The sequence below is a fragment of the Trifolium pratense genome, linkage group LG4 (genome assembly GCF_020283565.1).
Source record: "Trifolium pratense cultivar HEN17-A07 linkage group LG4, ARS_RC_1.1, whole genome shotgun sequence".
NCBI classification, from domain to species: Eukaryota; Viridiplantae; Streptophyta; class Magnoliopsida; order Fabales; family Fabaceae; genus Trifolium; species Trifolium pratense.
In genome coordinates, this window is record NC_060062.1 from 14,135,513 (window position 1) to 14,156,935 (window position 21,423).

The 21,423-nt window shown below is 34.2% G+C and overlaps 1 protein-coding gene across 2 annotated transcripts; it reads left to right on the plus strand.

The window, feature by feature from the left end:
• Window positions 1-850: 850 nt before the first annotated feature.
• Window positions 851-8,031, plus strand: LOC123881547 (putative axial regulator YABBY 2). 2 transcript variants are annotated; one of them, XM_045930259.1, is made up of 6 exons: window positions 851-1,009; window positions 2,805-2,930; window positions 3,949-4,072; window positions 5,475-5,523; window positions 5,777-5,852; window positions 7,737-8,031. In XM_045930259.1, the coding sequence occupies exons 1-6, from the start codon at window positions 938-940 to the stop codon at window positions 7,827-7,829; spliced, it is 540 nt and encodes a 179-aa protein (XP_045786215.1). In that variant the 5' UTR covers window positions 851-937; the 3' UTR covers window positions 7,830-8,031. The 2 variants fall into 2 exon arrangements, with proteins under 2 accessions (XP_045786215.1, XP_045786214.1); XM_045930258.1 differs by having other exon boundaries at window positions 853-1,009; window positions 3,943-4,072.
• The last annotated feature ends 13,392 nt before the right edge of the window (window positions 8,032-21,423 follow it).

Here is a 21,423-nt window from a genome sequence, read left to right on the forward strand (position 1 = left end):
ATGTCTTTCTTTGTGTGATCTTGGTGGCGGTCTGTCCTTTGGAACCCCTTGCCTGTGGAGGGGTGTTCCTACGATCTCAGTTTGGAATTGATTGCTTTGTTTCATACTGATAGCCTTGGGGTTGCTTTCTAGCCCTGCTATATCATTTTCTATTTTGTTGATTTCCTTTACAATCCTAGTGACTGTTTTTTCTATTTTTTTTTATTTGTTCTTAATATCTCTAATACTCGATGTACTTTGCTCTTTTGACCTCTTTTTTAATATAATATTTGCCATTAAACAAACTCTATAATAAATAAAGGCATTTTTTCATACAAGGTTGAATTAATGTTGAACAATTAGTAGGCCATGATAAGTCACTAGGTTTTCTTGCGCTTTCAACGATTGGGTGATCGAACTCTCCCTCTATCTAGATTGGCCGAATTTTGCTTTTGGTTTGGCCTACTTATGGTTCAAGGTGTAATAGTCTGAGTCTCTTTTCTACGTATTTAGTAAGCAATCTCGTGCGTTGTACTTCACGATTTTCTCTACCCCTTTTCTAATACAGTTTTTGTCTTTCGAGATAATCAAACCACATACCCTACAGTTCAAGTAAATGTTCAATCCATTTCTGTATACATTAATATTTTTAAGAACAGAGCTTTCAAAATATTTATAACCCATGTTAGAGTTGATTTTTCTTTAAGTCTTATCATTTTCTCCTCAATGTATTGGAGTACTATTTGTACTCTCTATTCTAATTAATTTCTTTTATTTTATTTTATTTTATTTACATTAAAATATAAAAATAAAAATAAATGGTTGATATGGAGGTGATCACTTTTCTTTTTCAGCCAAGTGATTGTCTCCTTTATAAATCCACTAAGCTAGCTACTAGGACACTCTCAAACTCAAAGGACAAACACATTTAGAAAGAGAAAGAAAGAAGAAGAAAAAAATGTCAATGGACATGATGGGAACTGAACGTGTTTGTTATGTTCACTGCAACTTCTGCAACACAATTCTTGCGGTATAGTCTCTCTTTCAATTTCTAGTATTCCACACCTTTCACAATTTTATTTAATTTTCCAATTTGGGTTTCTTTAATTTCTTCCATCAAGATCATAAGATCAGAATACTTATATTTGAAAACAAACAATTTCTCTTAATTTTTAATACTTGAATTAATTCATGATTGAAGCAAATTTGCTCAACACTTTTTATACCAAGATAATTTCAATTCCTATAACTTATATTTTATGAAAAAAAAATATAACTTGATTTTGCTCTAGAAACTCTACCATGGTAACCACAATTGTTGATTAATTTTCAATGAACAAGATATATAGGTATGTCTTTAATTAATTTGAGGGAATTACAAAAGGAATTCTCTATATATGTATTAAAAGGAAGCATAATTTTAAGATTTTTAAGAACAAAATGCATTAACTCAAGAACTTATAGTCACATCTAGAGCCAGATTTGAGACCTACCTACCATCCCATTATTAGGGTTAATTTCAGAATCAAATATTAGGGTTCCTTCATATATCATATATAAAATCTTAAAGACTCATTTTTTTTATGCAAAAGTTTTTATTTTTTAATTTTCCCACTTTTTTTTCTTGTTTGTTTTCTATACTTTTGTGCTAATTAACACAACTCAAAAGTTAAATTAAATCAAGTTAAATCTAGGTATAAATCCATTTGAAGATCAAGATCAAGTAATTGTTTTCATGTTTTGAAGCATGTTGCAAGTTGCATCCCTTAAGTACAACAATAATTTCCACTTTTGAGAAAGTAGATAAAATAAGCTGTTTCATAATGATGATACATAATCACTTATTTCCTTTATTCATAAGAACATAGAAATCTTTTGATATTGTATGTAGAGTAATAACTAGTGGTTAATGCTTTGATGGTTTGTGTTCAAGTCAAGTCATTTTCATCTCTCTCTTTTCTTTAACACAATTTCTATCTTTTATCATCTTACCTTGCAGTGTCAGCAAAAAAGTGATGCGCACTGAGAACATTGTTTGTGTTATGTAAATTTAGTACTAAAATTTTTAATTCATCTATGTCAGATTTTTCTGAATTTTTTCTGTTACATAATTAGTGGACACTCACAAACACACCCTTAAAAGTAGAGTCTCTCAGAATGAATGTGAAAAGATTGTTGCACTCACTTCTTTCTCTAGCTTTCTTCATTTATCATCTTCAACCTCTTTCTTCTGTCAACCATATACATTTTTTGTTTCTTTCTTACTTTCATTTATTGAAATTAATCACTTATTTTCAAATGAAGCTACTTGACCTAGTGTTGTAAGAACTTTAGATAGTATGAATGAGGTTCTGTATTCGATCTTCTGCTCTATTGTAAATAAATAAATAAATAAAAAAAAACTTATTTTCAAATGCTTTTACTTTGGAAATTCTGAAAGCTTATTGATTAATGTCCTCTAAGTCAATTTATTAATTTCTTAATTTTTACAAATGTGAAGTTGGATCTTTCGGTCTTTGCAAGTGAATGTTTTCTCCGTGGTAAAATATAATTAAAATTCATATTTTTAAGTTTCTTGTATAATTAATGTATATGTATCTGGTCTATAATATAGTTTATGGAGTTTGAACTTTAGACCTTCTACTTATAACTCCTTCCGTATTCACAACTCGCTAACCGAGCTACCTATTTGGTTTTAATACTTGAAGAATGTATGTTTTTCTATATGATAAGTCTTTTTGAGTGTTCAACAGTTGCATAAAAGATATTATTGTAGTGCCATTGTAGCTAGTTAGTGAAGTTATAAATGATGCATATGTTGGCAGGTTAATGTTCCATACAGTAGTATGCTAACCATAGTGACAGTAAGATGTGGACATTGTGCTAATTTGTTATCTGTTAACATGGTGGCTGCATCACTTCAACCATTTTCTCCTCCTCAACTGCCTCAGGTATGTTTCACAGTGATCTTAATTATTTTGTCTAAATTTGTATAAGGTTTTATGTAGTTGAGGGTTTGATCTCCATTTCCGACATAATGCTAACAATACTAACATTGACGGAGAGTTTTTGTATGAGTTTGAGTAACTCTTGTACTGAAATTCTTATGAAAAAAAAGAAAAGAAAAAGAAACTCTTGTACTCTAATTTATGAGGAGTTTAATATAGACTTGGTCTAAAGGTGTGCACCAAACTATTTATATTTTTATTAAGTTTTAATAAAATATTATATTTATTCTTCATTTTTTAATGATAAAATTAATTTTCTATTAAAAATTGTAAGGGTCTGCGCTATGGTATTCTTTATAGATTTATATTAGACATACACTCAACTTATATATTTATCTCGGTTGTTTTTTAGAAAATATACTCATTTTCCTAAAAAGTTGACTTTTTTAAGACAGGTGCTATAAAAAAAATGGGTTGGATCTGATAGATCGGCTCATTAGTCCACTTATTTGGATTAACCAAGCCTCAAAAAGCTAGCTTAAGTACAACGCGGACATTTTGACCCTGGCACATATAAAAAATGGATATTTTTTTTAAGGGCAAAATATATATATTAAAAATAAAAGGAAATTCGAGTTACAACATATTCAAAAAAGATAGTACAAATATAAAAGTTGGAGTTGATAGGGTTAGTGCATTGAATTTTGGGCCGACCCACTATCAATGTTTCTACATAAATATATATTTAAATTTGTAAATTTAATAAAACAGATGTATTTAACTAAAACTTTAAAAAAAGAATAAATAAACTACAAACTAAAAAAAAATAGGTCGGTTCGATCCACTATCTCACATGAGTCAAGACAAACTCATTAATGTGTAGCTCAATAAAAGATAAGTCAGGTCGGAGTGGGTTAGATCGGTCTATTTCACAATATGTTCTTAGAAATTGATTATAATTTTGCTTTAATTTATTAGTTTTCTCTTTAATTAATAATAATTTGTTGCTAATAAGGCACAGAAACAGCACATAATCCTTGAAGAACCAAGCAGCAAAGAAATGGGTTCATCTTCAAAATGCAACAAAATAGCATCATTTGAGGCTGTAGTTGAGCATGAACAACCTAGGATTCCTCCCATTCGTCGTGAGTCACACTATAATTTTTCCTACTTTTTCTTGTATTAACTTTTTGGTTTCAAAAGTTGAACTTTGTATTACTCTAAATTTGAATAAACAAAGTGGCAAATAGAAACTAGACCCCCCCACCTGAATGACAACATGTCACACATCTTAATTAACTAGCTACTATTATAGCTAGCATATAGCATAAGTTTTTTTTTTTTTCGGCTTTTCACCACCAGTTGAATCTGGTTCGAGGGTCAGTTCTGGCATCAAGTGGTTCCAGCCCCCTCCCGATCGCAGTTGTGGGGGATCGAACCGCGGTCCTCCCTACCAAGTTCAGCACCAATCACCACTGAACCAACTAACGATTGGTAGCATATAGTATAAGTTAGTTAATCAATTAATGTAAGTAATTAATTGTATAGCTGAGAACAATTTTGTTTTATTGAGTCAGCATCCATATTTTATTAAGTTACAAATTTTAATTTTATTTATTCATATATACCCAATTTGGGTATCTTTTCATTCATCAATATTATATGGCCCCTCAAGATGGTGACCTAACATAACAAAATTGACCTATCCTTAATACATAGCTGCCACCCTATGCCCTAGAACACATGCATGCCTATAATATAAAAATATTATATAGAAAATATTAACTAATGTCCTTAAAACACCATTTAAGAAATTAAATAATTTGATAAAATAAAATCCTAGAACTTATATAGTTTACTTTTTTTATAAAAAAAAATTAAAATGAATTTATTTTATTACTTTAAATAATTTTGTTTTTACAATACTAATTAAGAGTATATAATGTAGTGCATATATAACTATTCACTTTTAAAATTTATTCAATAGATATATACTTGTTTTTGAATAAGCCTAAAAATTAAATATAAAATCAGGCTAAAAATTAGTAAATTGTTGCTTAGTAGAGTAATAGTAAACTAGTAGTATTACTCCAGTCAGTGGTCTAACATTTTTTCTGTTGAATGATATGATGATGATGTGAAATTACATACAATGGAGACAAAAATTGACTCCAGTTGAAAATTATTAAAATATTAATTTGTGGAAATACATAATGTATTTTTTTTTTTTTTTGGTCAGGTAGCCTAGTGGCTTGAAATTCCACCTTTAAAGATGGATAAGTGGAGTGTCCAGGGTTCGAACCCTGGCTCCTGCATATAAAATGCTGATGTCCCAACCAATTGAGCTAAGCTCATGGGGACATAATGTATTTTTTTTTTAATGGACACATAATGTATATGTAATTGATGAAATTTAACTTTCTTAATTAGGTTACAACCTGCACTGTAAATTTAAATTGATAATTTGATTGATTGTGCCATATGTTAGATTACAATATTAATTTGTTTAATATTCCAAACTAAATGATCTCATGATTATTACCACAGCTATAGAGAAAAGACATCGTGTTCCTTCTGCTTATAACCGATTCATTAAGTAAGTAATCTTTCTAGTTTACCATTTCAATATGATATCTCAAAATCAAACACATCAATAATATTAGTAGTGTATTATTATTATTATTATACTATTTAATTAAAGAAAGAGTGATTATGATTCAAAAAATTAGAATTTTCAATTCTCTACGGTATCTAATGGACAAAAAAATTTAAGAACAAGTAAATCTTAATAATTTTAATCTTTACCGCTTGACAAAAATAAGAAATTTTATCTATTGTGTGATTTGCAGGGAGGAAATTCAAAGGATTAAGGCCGGTAATCCAGATATCAGCCATAGGGAGGCTTTCAGTTCGGCAGCAAAAAATGTGAGTTTAAATTATTATTTTTTTGTTTACCATGAACCGGGAATCGAACACATGATCTACGGTATACTACTCAAACTTCTCACTACTAGACCAAAATTTTAATTATTGGTTTATTTTTATGGAAAATATGTCTAATTTTATTTTAATAATAAGACAATTATAAATAGATAGACTAAATCCATTGCAGTCAAATAGATAGACTAATCCATTACATAAGACCTAGTACGAAACATGAGGTCAACACTACACTAAAAAAATGTATGTTAGTTCACTTTGTTTTGTGCCAATTGCATATTTATGTTTCCATCTTTTATATAATTCAAGAAAATACAAAGAGTATGAGAAGTGTCGAGAATTTTACAATAAAACAGTAAAGGAGAAAGGAAGATAAAATCATTTGAACAACAACAAACTTTTCCAAACTTTAGCAAAAAATTGGACATTTTCTTATTCACCTATTGAGAGATCACCATGACCGGAGGATATAAAAAGCATGCCCACTTCTCACAAAAACTAAGGATCACCACCACCCAAGACACTATTGTCTCCGGCACAAAGTAGGTTACACCTCCCACTCATAAAAGGAGCAGAGGTTGCCCGATATTTTGGCTCATCTTCAAAGATTGAAGTTTCACATTATCAATTAGATATTCAATATATGAGGTTCCCTAGTAAAGAGTAAGTCATTTCGGAAGTTTTAGATTGACCAAATAACAGCATATCAAATTAACGACCACCCTGAGTAACCCCTCGTACCGACAATACCCACCCCTAGAAAAAAAAATTCAAACATTCTACAATTCCCTCATGAGATGCACACTCAAAACCTAACCAGCTAAAATAGAGTACCAGACTCTACTAAACAGCCACAAAAGACACACTGGGTATTACTAAGATCCATAATCACCATACGCCTAAAATGATTTTGATGAGTCGAGATCTTATCCTGAAAAAGTTGTCACAAGAAGACAATCACTTTTGATGGCGACCATGACTGTCATGCACCGTCCTTCGCCAAGATTTGGTTGTGCATCATAGTAGGGTCAACTTCAACTAAAGATTGTCTCATAAAAACAAAGTAAGCCGACTTAAAGGATTAAAGTGTTCAACATTCATAATTTAAAGACCATAATGAAACTAAAAAAATTAAAGGACCAAATTATATAATGTTTGTAACTTAAGAGACTAAAAAGAAACAAGAAAAAAATTTAATTAAGAAAGCAAAGTGAAACCTAAAATTAATTTAAGAGACTAATATTTATTTAGCCTTAAATATTTTATTAAAATTTACTTAGAAATATGGTAAAAATACACCATTAAACCCTTTCTGTATAGCCTAACTTTCAAAACAAACTTAAATGAAATTAAACCTCCCTCCAAAGACATTCAAAAATTGAGATGATTTCTCTTTTTACATATTAGATATGCTATAAAATCAGTAGAGAGATTGTGTAATGTGTTACATGTGATTGCAACACAAACAGACAGAAAGACACCCTGTCATTTGGTCTCTCATGTGTACTGTGGCATGCACGGATTATTCGAACGACATATATATTTAGCTAAATCCATTACCTAAGTTAACACAAAAATAAGATCAACTAATGATTTATGTTGATTTTTCAGGAGTATTAGTTTGTTGATGTTTTCTTGTAGTTTTATTTGTCTGGTTATTTTTTTATATTGTTGGGTTCTGGTGGAGCGTATTTCTGGTACATTTTTATTGTTCAAAATCTTTTTTCGTTTTTTTATATTAATATAATATATTTGTCATTATAAAACTAATTATTTATGCTTTTCAAATTCATAGCATTTTAATTTGATCAAGCATGCCATATATATATATAATTTAAATGTCTTGCTACTCCTTATTTATATATGCAGTGGGCACATTTCCCTCATATTCACTTTGGGAAGCAACAAGCAAAATTGGACCATGGTGAAGGAACTCATGAAAAGACTAATGGATTCTACTAATGATATATATAAATATGGTAGCATTTGGTTTTGCTGTGCTTGATCTAAATTTCTGAAAAAATTCATGAGTTTCATTATCATATTTCCCAATCCTAGCTACAACAAATATTGGAGACTGATCTCCTGCAAATTAACCTCAGCTTCACAGTTCACACCAATGTTTAAAATAATAATACTATATTATATGTGTTTCCATTTTCTATATTCCTTGTTATGAAATTATTGCTATATATATATTATTGTGATATTACATTTATTATTATGTTGATCAACTTTACCTCTCAAGTAAACAACATGATGCTTTATGATAATTGTTAAGAGTATGAGATAAAACAATATTATATATTAAAAAGCAAAAAACAAGTCAAAAAAGTTGCTAGTTCAAAAATTAATCGAATACATCAATTTTCTTTGAGATAGTTACTGTTTAACCATTTTTATGTATCTGGTAACATCTACTCAAAGGAGTACTCTTTCACGGATTAAGATTTACTACAGTTGATTTTCACACAGTTATCACACTCTTTTATAAATCTAAGCCATTATTTATATATCAGACAGTGTAGATTAATTATTTTATAAAATCACTTAAAACAATCTCGACCATCTTAATCTAATTAAATTCTTAATTTAACATTGCCCGCAAACTGTGTGAATATTTACATAATGGAATATGTTTCCCTCTTTTACCCACTATGTTTGCATGAGTTGCTTAACAGTAATATATAAGAAAATTTATTTTTGATTATTATCTTTCTTTAATTTTTTCTATTTGAATTTCTGGACCATCTTTGTTGAGTTATGGAGTACAGCCCTATTAAAGAAGCAGCATGTAGTGCAGGAGCTGCATGCATGCCTTCACCTGTCACACTCACAGAACTTAGTTTGTTTGTTTTTATATATTTTAAGCAAAAAGGTCATGTGTAAGTGAGGAAAAAAAAGAGAACCCTAATTTACTTTTAATCTGTTCTTCCTAAAGTCAAAAAGCGACTAATGCTGATAAATTAACAATAGGAGCTATGATAAGCCAAGATAGGAAAAAAGACCAAGGAAAAGTCTACAACACATAGTACTCATTCTAAATTAAGCAACATCATTCTATTTTTCTTAACAAAAAAAGAACTTATTTATTTTTAATTAACAGAGTTATTCTTTTTAGAAACATATACTAAGCTATTTTTTTTAGGAATGATATGTATAGGCTTGAGCATCGGTCGGTTTCGGTCGGGTTCGGGCCGAAAATCACTAAATCGATAAAAACCGCAACCATTTAATTTGGACCTAATTCCGACCGTCTATATCTTCAGTTTGTTCGGGTTCGGGTCATACGGGTGGCGGGTCGAACGAGTCGGTTATTACGGGTTATATCGAAACTTTGTTTACATCTAAAACTCATTCATTCTCCAAAAATTCCTAATTTTCGAATAGTTTAATACCTCGTCACAATGCAACAAAAGATAGACGAAGTAAATTAAAAAACAAAGAGGGTTAGATGCAGTTACTTTCTTTCAATATGTAGATCTAAACACAATAAAATATCAAGTATAAGAGACGTAGAAATTAAAATAGATCTAGAATATATATTAGAATATTTTTCCCACCTTCTTCATCACCATAGTATTAATTATAAGGTTTGTAAAATATAACATTTTTATCTTATATCAAAGATGGATAAAAATAACAAAGAGAAGAGTATATGAGATTGAGAGGGAGAGAAGGAAAAAAATTAATTTGCATCTAATGGTTGTTCGGTTGGTTTCGGTTATGGAGAGATTGAATTTTAGAGACCCACACCTGCCCGTATGCAACCGTTCATGCCCGATTTTTCGCAATTTGTTGACCCGAGACCCGACCCGCACCCGACCGAATGCTTCAATATGTTGTCGGTTATATCGGTTTCGAGTCGGGTCTCGGGTTCATGCTCACCCCTAGATATGTACACACAAATATTTTTACAGAGTACATACATGAGGGCATTTTGGTAATGAATTGTCTTTAAATAAAGGGACAATTTTGTAATTTCTCCTCTTCTTATTATTCTTCTTTGTTTCACTCTTTCGATCTAAACTCTCTCACACACGCGTCGTCCTCCCCACCACCAGCATGCCGCTCGCCTTCACGACCACTGCCACCATGCCATTCTCACCACCACCGAATCACTGACTCGGCCATCAAAACACCTCATATATACCAAACCTAAAACACCGCATCAAAGAACACAAAAAGGTGATCTGACATTTCTAGCTTACCGATTATATTATATATAATACGCAAAGAACACAAAAAAAAAAAAAAAAAAAAAAACACAGTCTAACGACATCTCTTCCTGTAACACACCACAAAAAACTAAGCTACTTCTTGTTTACATAATTCATAGATTCATCTATTGTATTTTTATAGCGACTTTAAATTTGTGTTGCATCGATATAATCTACAAATTTAAATGAATATGTTGGGATTTGCCATGAAATTGAAGCGGAAAACTGGTTGTCTCACTGTTTTGGCGCCCCGGGCGCAGGTTTCTAGCAGAACAGGGCTGGTTCACTATTTTGGCACCCCGAGCGGAAATCCTTGTGCCCCGGGCGAAATCTGCGCCCCGGGCGGAAAAAGCTGCGCCCCGAGCGGAAAACGCGCAGTATATATAAAGTGTTCAGTTTCTGCAGCCAATAGAGAGAGAGAGAAAATGTGAAGTTTTTTAGGGTTGTTCATCCAACATCAATCTAGGATCAAAAGGGGTTCCTTTTGCGTATATTCTAGGGTTGGGGAAGAGATTTGGGAAAAGGGTAGAATTAGGGTTGAAGTATAATTCTTATAACTCTTTTGTAATGAATCTTTGTAATAGAGAAGGATGTTTAATAGTGGATTGGAGGGTCTCTCTCTCCCCGGAGTAGGTCAGTTTTTACTGAACTGGTAACCTATTTCATCGTGTTTTTATCGCTTTTTTGTAGTTCTAGTTTTTTGTTGATTTATTGATTATTATTGCTCATCCATTTTGTTGGGTTTTTGTATATTGGCTACATTTTGCGAAAACATATTTTAGCCAAGTGTTGAGACAAATGTGCTGACCCCAAGTGTTGAGACAAATGTGCTGACCCCAAGTGTTGTGACAAATGTTGTTACACTTTGGAACAACACCTGACTCTGTTCTGCGCGCGCCAGCTAGATGTTATTATTTTCTACTCAATCTTTTGAAGATCTGTTTGAAGAATTATTTCGTGGTTTCTTATACAACAAGGCGCACGTGATCAATGTGTTTCAGAAGGCAGCTGAACCCTAGTTCTATTTTCCAAAGGAATTATATTTTTGGAAAATATATTTTTGTGTTTCAAAAATAGAACTATTATTTTCAAAAATATATCTTGTGAAGATTGCTGCAGAAAATATAAAAGATTTATTTCAAATAAATCTTTGTGCTTCAAGAAGATTAGAAGATTTAATTTTAAAATATATTTACAACAAATATATTTATGGGAGGAATATTTGATGCAAAGAAAGATTTGGTAAAAATATATATTTTGCATCTAGAAGATTTCTTGGAGCTGAAGCATTGTGAAAAGCCCACGAGGCTGTGCTATATAAAGGGTGCTGCTAACCCTTATTATTTACCGAAACTTGAAGCAAAAATAGAATATCAAAGATGTAGTCTTTTAAGGGTTTCGTGTCTTTAAGCCACTCTCTAGGAGAGTTGGTGTAAAGTGAACCACTCGAGTTGTGAGATGGTCACTAAGTCCTCACTCAGAAACCTATAGGTAATGAGTTGAGTATTGAATTTGGAGGAAGCTTTTAAGCAACTCCAAATTGTGAACTTAGTCGTTGGCTAGGTGGTGATATTATTGAAGTGTGTCTTCATCTTTGTCAAGGAGAGTGTCTCCATTATGTTGTTATTGAAATCCTTACTGGTTGTAAGGTTGAGGGGAGTGAGACGGGGTCTCATATCTAGGAGTTCCTAGGTAGAAGTGTCTGTTGGAACAAAATTGATTTAAAAATGTTTGCCCCTAAATCTATAAAGGTTTTGATGATAACAAAGTATTAATAAACAATTGGAAGGACTAAAAATTTATTTTAAGTGCGCAGATATAAGCATCATATAAGCTCTGAGTGGAGTTCAGAGGATGTGAACTCAGAAGTTCACAAGCGCTCAGAAGATGTTGGACTTCAGAGGTTACAACATTCAGAGGATGAAGACTTCAGAACTTCATGTCTGTCTACAAGCTTCATCAAACTCTGAAGATCTCTTTGAAAGCTGTGAAGATTCCCTTTGCTAGTCAACTCTTCTACCAATGGAGAAAAGGACCTTTCAAGCCTGATCAGTTCAGCTACCTCTGTTCTGTCTGTCCTAACTTGAGAACGTGGGTCTTCAGTTTTGTTAGCTGAATAAGGAAAGTCTTCTCTGCAGTAGTCAAAGTACCTGAAACTCTTTCTTAGTTTTGGATACAACCAACTGCATCAAGACAGACTGCTTGAAGACAAAAGGTTATCAACTCCAACGGCTCCTTTTGCAACGTCTTTTTTCTAGTGGTATATATACTAGAAGATTCAGCTACAACAAATAATCAATTATCAAGATTTGAAAGTGCGCTGAACAAACTCTGAACTCTGTGATATACAAGCTCTGAACCTTTCTCAAGTGTTTTTGCACTTTAGCCAAATACTCTGTAATACTTGTATTTGCTCTCTTTAGGTTCATCTAAGAGCACTTGTATATTTTTTATATACTTTATTGTTACGTGTGTAACTTAAGCTTGTGTGCTTAAGTGTGAGACTTAAGCTTGTGTGCTTAAGTGTGAAGTCTTAAGCTTGTGTGCTTGAGCATTGTTGAGAAGTCTCTTGCTTGTGTGCTTGAGCAGGTGTAATCTTGTGTGATTATAGTGAACTCCCTTGGAAGTGCAAGGGGACTGGACTACTCTCGTTTTGTGAGAGGAACCAGTATAAACTGCTTGTGTGTTTCTCTCTCTCTCTCTCTTTAACTTGTTATTTATTGTGTTACTTTTCCGCTGCTAACGTAGTTGAGTTAAGAACTTGAAAAAGTTTTAACTTAGCTAAAACACAATTCAACCCCCCCCCTTCTTGTGTTTTCACACCTTCAATTGGTATCAGAGCGCCTGGTTTGTTACTTTCACTTAACAGTGAGACAGTAAAGATCTTGTGAGAACACTATGTCTGGAGGAGACGATAGTAGCACTAGAACAACCGGTGAAGAGGCCAGTGGAGCTGGTGGTGGTCCTAGAAATGCTTTTGGTTATGACTACTTAAGTAATGAATCACATGAACATAGTGGCAACAGAAAAGCCCCTATATTCAATGGTGATGCTTCATTATTTGAGTGGTGGAAAGAGAGACTGTATAGCAATATTACTGCTATTGATCATGAGTTGTGGGATTTGGTTGAGTTGGGAGTAACTTTTGAAAACTTGAATGAACATGGTAGGTTGTCCATGGAGAATAGAAAGTTACTCACACCAGCTAACCTAAAAATCTACACAAAACATCATAGAGTAAAGGACATTGTTGTTGGTGCTATTAGACATGAGGATTATGTCAGAATAGAGAACAAGTCTACTGCTAAATCTATCTTTGATTCTATGTGTGCTACCTATGATGGTAATGAAAAGGTTCAAGAGGCTAAAGCTAGTCTTTTGATAAGGCAATATGAACTTTTCACTATGCAACAAGATGAAAACATTGAGACTATGTTTACAAGGTTTCAAATCCTTGTATCTGGTCTTAAAGCTCTTAAGAGAAGTTATTCAACCTATGACCATGTTCAGAAGATTCTGAGAAGTCTTCCTATTGCTTGGAGACCTAAGGTCACTGCAATAGAGGAAGCTCAAAATCTCAAGACTCTGAGTCTTGAAGCTCTGATAAGCAATCTCAGAAGCCATGAGATGGTTCTGGATGCTGACTCAGAAACTAAGAAGAAGTCTAAGTCAGTGGCTTTACAGTCAACTAAGACTACTTCTAAGGCTCTTAAGACTCAGCTTCTTGATATTGAAGAAGAATCTTCTGCTGATGGTCAAGAGGATGAGATGAATGAGGATGAGTTTGCTTTATTCACCAAGTTTCAACAATGGAACAGATTTAACAAAAGAAATTTCAGAGGAGGTAACAGCTCTAGAAATTTTGTCAGCAAAAAGGATGATCAGAAGAACTGCTTCAACTGTAAGAAGCCAGGACACTTTATTGCTGATTGTCCAGAAATATCTGCTAAAGACAAAAGCAAAAGATACAGCTCAAAGAAGCAACAATTCAAGAGCAGATTGAAAAAGAGTCTGATGGCTACTTTTGAAGAGCTATCATCTGAGGAAGAAGTTGAGGAAGAAGAAGAAGCAAATCTAGCCCTGATGGCTTCAACTGACTCAGATGTAGACTCAGACGATGAATCAGAATCAGATTCAGAAGTAACTGATGAGGTATTTTCTGACTGTTCTAAATCTCAACTCATAACTGCACTTAACAAGGTCATTGAGAAACATCTCAGAGTGTTAAGTAAACAAAAAGTTTTACAAGAAAACCTTAACACTCTGACTGAACAAGCAGAACATTTTCAAGGTCTATATCAAGAAACTCTGAATAGAGTAAATGATCTTGAAAAGGGTTGTGCTGTGTGTCACAAACCTACTGATGAGCAAGAAATGGCTCTTCAACAGTTTGTGCATCTCAACCTTGGTAAGAGCAAAGCTGCTAATCTTGTTTATAATGTCATGAGACATAGAGGAGAGGGACTTGGCTATGAATATGGTAGAACATATTCAAAGCTAAAGACCTATCCCAAAAAGGTTGGAAAATCTTGGGTTTACTATGTTGTACCACAGAGTGAAGAAGGAAAGAAATTTGGTACTCTGGAAGATGAGGATAATAATCTGAGAGATTTGGGAAATGACAACTCAGAGGAACCAAGTTCCTCAGGATCTGGGAAGAAAAGCTCAGAAGATAAAAGCTGTTCAGAACTTGACAGTATTAGTTCAGATGTTCTGAAAGTTTCAAAATCTGATGCTTCAACTTCTGGAACCAGAGGAATTCTAGTTCATGAGAAAAGTCAACCTAAAAGCTCAGAGGTTTTTAAAAGAAAGTCAAACCTCAAACCTCAGAGGCAACATAGGACTAAGGTTATTTATGATTCTAGAGTCAGTAAATATAACCAGTCAAATCAATGGACTGGTGATAAATACAAACTCTGGGAGCATAAACAATCCAAGTCCTGGAATAATAACAGAACTCAAACTAAGAAACATTTTCAAAAGAGTTATTATTCCAAACCAAAATCTTTCTCTCACACTCAACAACACAGTAAGCATTTGTGGACTAACAAGCGTGGACCCAGAAGATGGGTACCAAAAGCTGAAATTATGTATCATTCAGATTTACCAACTAGGAAAGGATATGTCCTACCTAGAGTTTGGAAACAAGTTCTATGCAAAGGAAGAAGGGCTTATGTCCTTGACCAATGGCTGACAAGTTCTCAAGTGAACAATCAGAACTTGATCAATGAAGAGGAAGAATGTTGGGATGACTTTATCATTAACTGTGATAAAGAGTTCCATCGTAGTGATTAAAGTTGTTTCTCATACAGCCTATCACTCAAAGAAGTATCATGAATCATTCATGGTATCTGGATAGTGGGTGTTCAAGGCACATGACTGGTGACAAGCAACTGTTCTCCAAGCTAACCATGAAAGAAGGAGGTTCTGTTGGCTTTGGAGGTAATCAGAAAGGAAAGATAATAGGTACAGGTACAGTAGGTAATTCCTCCCTATCTATTAATGATGTTTGGTTAGTTGATGGACTTAAACATAATCTATTGAGCATAAGTCAATTTTGCGACAATGGTTATGTAGTTGTCTTTAATAAGGAATCATGTACTGTGTCTAAACAATCTGATAACTCCATTATATTCAAAGGTCTGAGAAAGAACAATGTTTATAAAGTTAATCTTTCTGATTTGAATGAACAAAAAGTGATGTGTCTTTTGACCTTGAGTGAAGAAAAATGGATCTGGCATAAGAGGTTAGGCCATGCTAACTGGAGGTTAATCTCTAAGCTTAGTAAGCTTGACCTTGTCAGAGGTTTACCTAAAATTAAATATCACTCAAACACACTTTGTGGCTCATGTCAAAAAGGAAAGATTACAAAATCATCTTTTAAACCTAAGAACATTGTCTCTACCTCAAGACCATTGGAACTTCTTCACATTGATCTTTTTGGACCAGTTAACACTGCTTCAATCAATGGAAAGAAGTATGGATTAGTAATTGTTGATGATTACAGTAGATGGACTTGGGTAAAATTCCTAAGAACAAAAGATGAAGCGTATGATGAGTTTAGCATCTTCTGCAAACAAATTCAAAATGAAAAAGGCTACACTATTTTAAAAGTTAGAAGTGATCATGGTGGAGAATTTGAAAATGAACCTTTTGAAAACTTTTGTGAAAAATATGGCATTTTGCATGAATTCTCTTCTCCTAGAACTCCTCAACAAAATGGGGTTGTAGAAAGGAAGAATAGAACTCTGCAAGAAATGGCCAGAACCATGATGCATGAAACAAATGTAGCAAAGTTTTTATGGGCAGAAGCTGTAAACACAGCATGTTATGTTCAAAATAGAATCTATATCAGATCTAAGTTGAACAAAACTGCTTATGAATTGTTCAAAGGAAGAAAACCTGATATTTCTTATTTTCATCAGTTTGGATGTACGTGTTACATCTTAAACAACAAAGTCCATCTAAAGAAATTTGATGCTAGAGGTTATAAGGGTATCTTTATAGGATATTCTGAACGCTCAAAAGCATACAGACTGTATATTTCTGAAACACACACTGTGGAAGAAAGTATGCATGTCAAATTTGATGACAAAGAGCCTGACCAAGTGTCAGAGCTTGTGGAAGGTTTGTCTAGATTTCAGGTATCAGAGGATCAATATTCAGATATTCCAAACTACTCAGAACATCCATTCTCTGAAGTACCTCTGAACACAATAGTTCCTACAGACTCTGAACAACCAAGAACAGAAGCATCTGCTGAACCTGATGTTGATGAGTCTGAAGATGATGAGCCCCCAAGAAATACTTTCAAATACAAGTCATCACATCCAGAGGAACTGATCTTAGGCAACAAGGATAGTCCAAGAAAGACAAGATCTCAACTGAGAAATGAGGAATCATTAGTTGGTCTTATCTCAATGATGGAACCTTCAAAGATTGATGAAGCTCTGAAGGATGATGCTTGGATTGTAGCAATGCAAGAAGAGCTGAATCAATTCCAAAGGAATGATGTATGGACTCTAGTGCCTAAACCTTCACACAAGAACATTATTGGAACAAAATGGGTATTCAGAAACAAGCTGAATGAACAAGGTGAAGTGGTAAGGAACAAGGCTAGATTGGTTGCACAAGGTTATAGTCAACAAGAGGGGATTGACTATACTGAAACCTTTGCACCAGTTGCTAGACTTGAAGCAATCAGGTTACTTCTATCTTATGCTGTTAATCATGGAATAACCTTATATCAAATGGATGTTAAAAGTGCCTTCTTAAATGGTTTCATTTCTGAAGAAGTGTATGTTAAGCAACCTCCTGGTTTTGAAGATGTCTCAAACCCTGAACATGTTTTTAAACTGAAGAAATCACTGTATGGTCTGAAACAAGCTCCAAGAGCTTGGTATGATAGACTCAGTAATTTCCTTCTTGAAAAAGGTTTTGAAAAAGGAAAGGTTGACTGCACACTCTTTAGAAAAACAACCAAAGAAGATATTTTAATCATTCAAATTTATGTTGATGATATTATTTTTGGTTCAACTAATGCTGCTTTGTGCAAGAATTTTTCTAAGATAATGCAGGATGAATTTGAAATGAGCATGATGGGAGAGTTGAAGTTCTTTCTTGGAATACAAATCAATCAGAAGAAGGAAGGAACTTATGTTCATCAATCAAAATACACTAAAGAACTTCTGAAGAAATTCAATCTAGATGACTGCAAGATTATGAATACTCCTATGCATCCAACTACCAACATGGGCAAGTCAGATGATGAAGGAAAGGTAGATCAGAAGATCTACAGAGGTATGATTGGTTCCTTACTCTATCTGACAGCCTCTAGACCAGATATTTTATTCAGTGTTTGCTTATGTGCAAGATTCCAGTCAGATCCCAGAGAATCTCATCTTACTGCTGTAAAGAGAATCTTTAGGTATCTGAAAGGAACAACTAATCTTGGACTTCTCTATAAGAAATCCAATGATTATGTGCTAAATGGATTCTGTGATGCTGACTATGCTGGAGATAAAATTGAAAGAAAATCCACAAGTGGCAATTGTCAATTTGTTGGTGAAAACCTTATCTCCTGGGCTAGTAAGAGACAAACTACTATAGCTTTGTCTACAGCAGAAGCAGAATACATTTCAGCAGCTAAGTGTTGCACACAACTACTCTGGTTAAAATATCAGTTAGAAGATTATCAGGTAAGCAGTAACAATATTCCTTTATATTGTGATAATACTGCAGCCATTCATTTATCTAAAAATCCTATCCTACACTCTAGAGCCAAACACATTGAAATTAAACACCATTTTATCAGAGATTATGTTCAGAGAGGCATTATAGATATTCAGTTTGTTGATACTGAAAATCAATGGGCTGATATATTTACTAAAGCTTTATCTGTTGAAAGATTTGATTTTATAAAGAAACATCTGAACATGTTTTCAATCTCTGAATGAAAAATTGTTTTTGGCAATTAAAGTGTAAGAGGTTATGTATATCAGAACTTATGATTCAGAACATCTGAAACACAAGCTCTGAAGTGCTTAACTCTGATAGAGAATTTTAAATAACTCAGAGGCTCTGAACTATTTAAGTGGGAAACGTTCAGTATTCACTGCTGAACAGTTGTCCACTAAAATAGCAGTTACCGAGTAAACTTCTGCACGTGGTCTACGTGTGTCAGGTAGTGGGTGGTTAATGATGATTTTTGGTATTCCACTTTCTGTCATTTAGCGTAACTTCCCAAATTTGCTATTTTCGTGTTAACTGTGTGCATTTAAATAAAACTTACACAATACACTTGCACACTATTCACTCTCACAACCTACACTTTCATATTCTCTCTAAACCTCCAACACAAACTTTCTTTCTCTCTCGTTAGTCTTCCAAACCTTACCCTAATCTCCAACAATGGCTGGTGCTTCGTCTTCTTCTTCAAAAAGGATTCCACCGTTCATATTCAAGAACCTTCAGATTGTTGGGAACGAGATGGAATTCCCAGAATCTGAACTTACTTTTCTTTCAGAGAAGATGGTTGATTTTGATGGTCTACAAGCTAATGGGTTTGATGTTAAAAAGTACTTTATCGCTCAGGGATGGGATAAGTACTTCGACATGCTGAATGGTCCCATCTATCCAGATTTGTTGAAGAAATTTTGGATGAAAGCTAAAGTATTTGATAAGCATGAAGCTAAGAAGGAAGAGCTTGCTGCTATTGAGAGGAATCCTAGTCTGAAGGGTAAAACTAGGAAGGAAATGGGTTTGCTGGATTATACAGGTGTACAGATTAGGTCAAATATCTGTGGGATGAACATGGCAATCTCGCCTATCCATCTCAATGCTCTCCTTGGTCTTCCTAACTCTGGGATAGAGTTAGATGTGTTTGAAAAGGATACAAGGTACAGGGATGATCTTCTGCATCTCATTTGCACAGATTTCTCTTTAAAAGGAAAAGTAAAGGGTTTGACTGATGAATGTAGAGTTCTCTTCAAGATCATCCTAGCAGCTATCAGTCCAAGAGTTGGAGGGACTGATACAATCTCCTGGACTCATCGTCATCTGCTATATTTTCTTCTAACTGAAAAGAAGGTTAATCTTGGAGATTACTTTTTTGAACGTATTTGTGAAGCCATCTTTGCTAGTAAATCTCAGAGGAAAACTACTATAGTTTATCCTAGGCTGTTGTCTGACCTTCTGCATCAAGGTCATGTTGTTCAGAACTTGAGGAAGTTCCATCCTGAATTGGTTGAGAAGAGGTTCTATCCAGAAATTCTGAACGCCAACTTTCTGTCCAAGATGCGTTTGATTGCATCTAAGCCTGTTGCTCCCCCACAAGAGTTCTCTGTTAGGCTTGAGGATCGTCTGTATGTCGCAGGCTACCCACTTATATCTGAAGCTGATGCTGAGCATGTAATTCAAGGCTACTTGGAAGTGCTCAGAGAAGAAGGATTTGTTGTTGATAGAAGTATGATTCCTCCTGCTCCTGTCAATATGTATAAGTCTAAGAGGAAACCAAAGAGGAAAGCTGATTCTCAGGATGAGCAAGTTAAGCCAGATCTTCTTGCTCAGAAGAAGGTTAAGGTTGAGCAATCTTTGGCTGAGCAAAGAACTAAGAGGAAGCACGAAGAATCTGCAAACAAGGCTGCTGAGGGAGCTTCCAAAAAGCCTATGGTTGTTGAAGTTGAAAGTTCATCTGAGGAATCTACATCAGAAGATGAGACTGAGTCTGATGAAGAAACAATTGCTGAAAGCCTTCGTAGAAGACCTGCTCCTACTTCCAAAGATAAAGGTAAATCTTCTACGTATGTTTTTAATGAAAATGAGATTGGATTAGGTTACACCAAACCTCTCAAAACTATCTTACCAACCTCTGATATTTCAACCTCTGATAACCCCCTATCTGAACTTGAAAAACATCTGAGCCCTGACCCTCTTAATAATCACCCTTTTTCTCCTGAAACTCATCACAAATCTAGTTCACCTCCAAAACCTTCATCACCTCAATCTGAACCTCAACTTGACATTCCACAATCTGAACCTCAACCAGATATTCCTGTCACTAAACCAACCCCAGAACAAACTACTCCTGAACCAAACCTTGAATCTCAATCTCCTGAACCAGCAGCTGAACATAAATCTCCTGAACCATCTCCTGAACATATTCACCCTGAATCAACTTCTGACATTTTATCATCTGAACCAACCCCTGAACCCCATCCTAACCCAAGTGCTGAACATGCTTCTCCTGAGCGTATTCACACTTGTGCTCCCAAGCCTACTCCTGAAATACATATTCTCTCTACCATTCCCAATCCTTCACCCTCATCATCCAACACTTTTAGAAATCTATCCACTCAATTTCATGAAGACTTGGTCAGATTATCTTTGCTTAAGGACAGGTTTCTAGTTTGTCCTTCTGATGTGGACTTGGAAGTTTCAAGCATTAAGGCAAGGATTTGCAATGCTTTGGATGGTGCTGCTGAGAAAATTAAGGCTGTAGTTGGAAGAAGAGATTTGGATGTGATAGACCTCTTGAGGAAGAGTCTGGCTAGGGCTGAATTGAAAAGGTTAACCATGTTTAATCATGCTGGAGTTGAACTTGCTAAGCTGGAAGAAATTGCTGCTGTTGAACACCGTCTGAATGCTTTCAAGAGTTCAGAGTCTGGAGTCATCTGGATAGACTCCAAGCTATTTCAAAGTCTTGAAGCTCAGAGATCTGAGTCTGAAAGGTTAGAAGAAGCTGCTGCAAGAGTTGCCCTGTTGGCAAATGAGTTGCAACAAGAGGATTTTTCAGCAGATGATGTGCTTGCTTCTCAGAATCAAGAGGATGTGCTGAT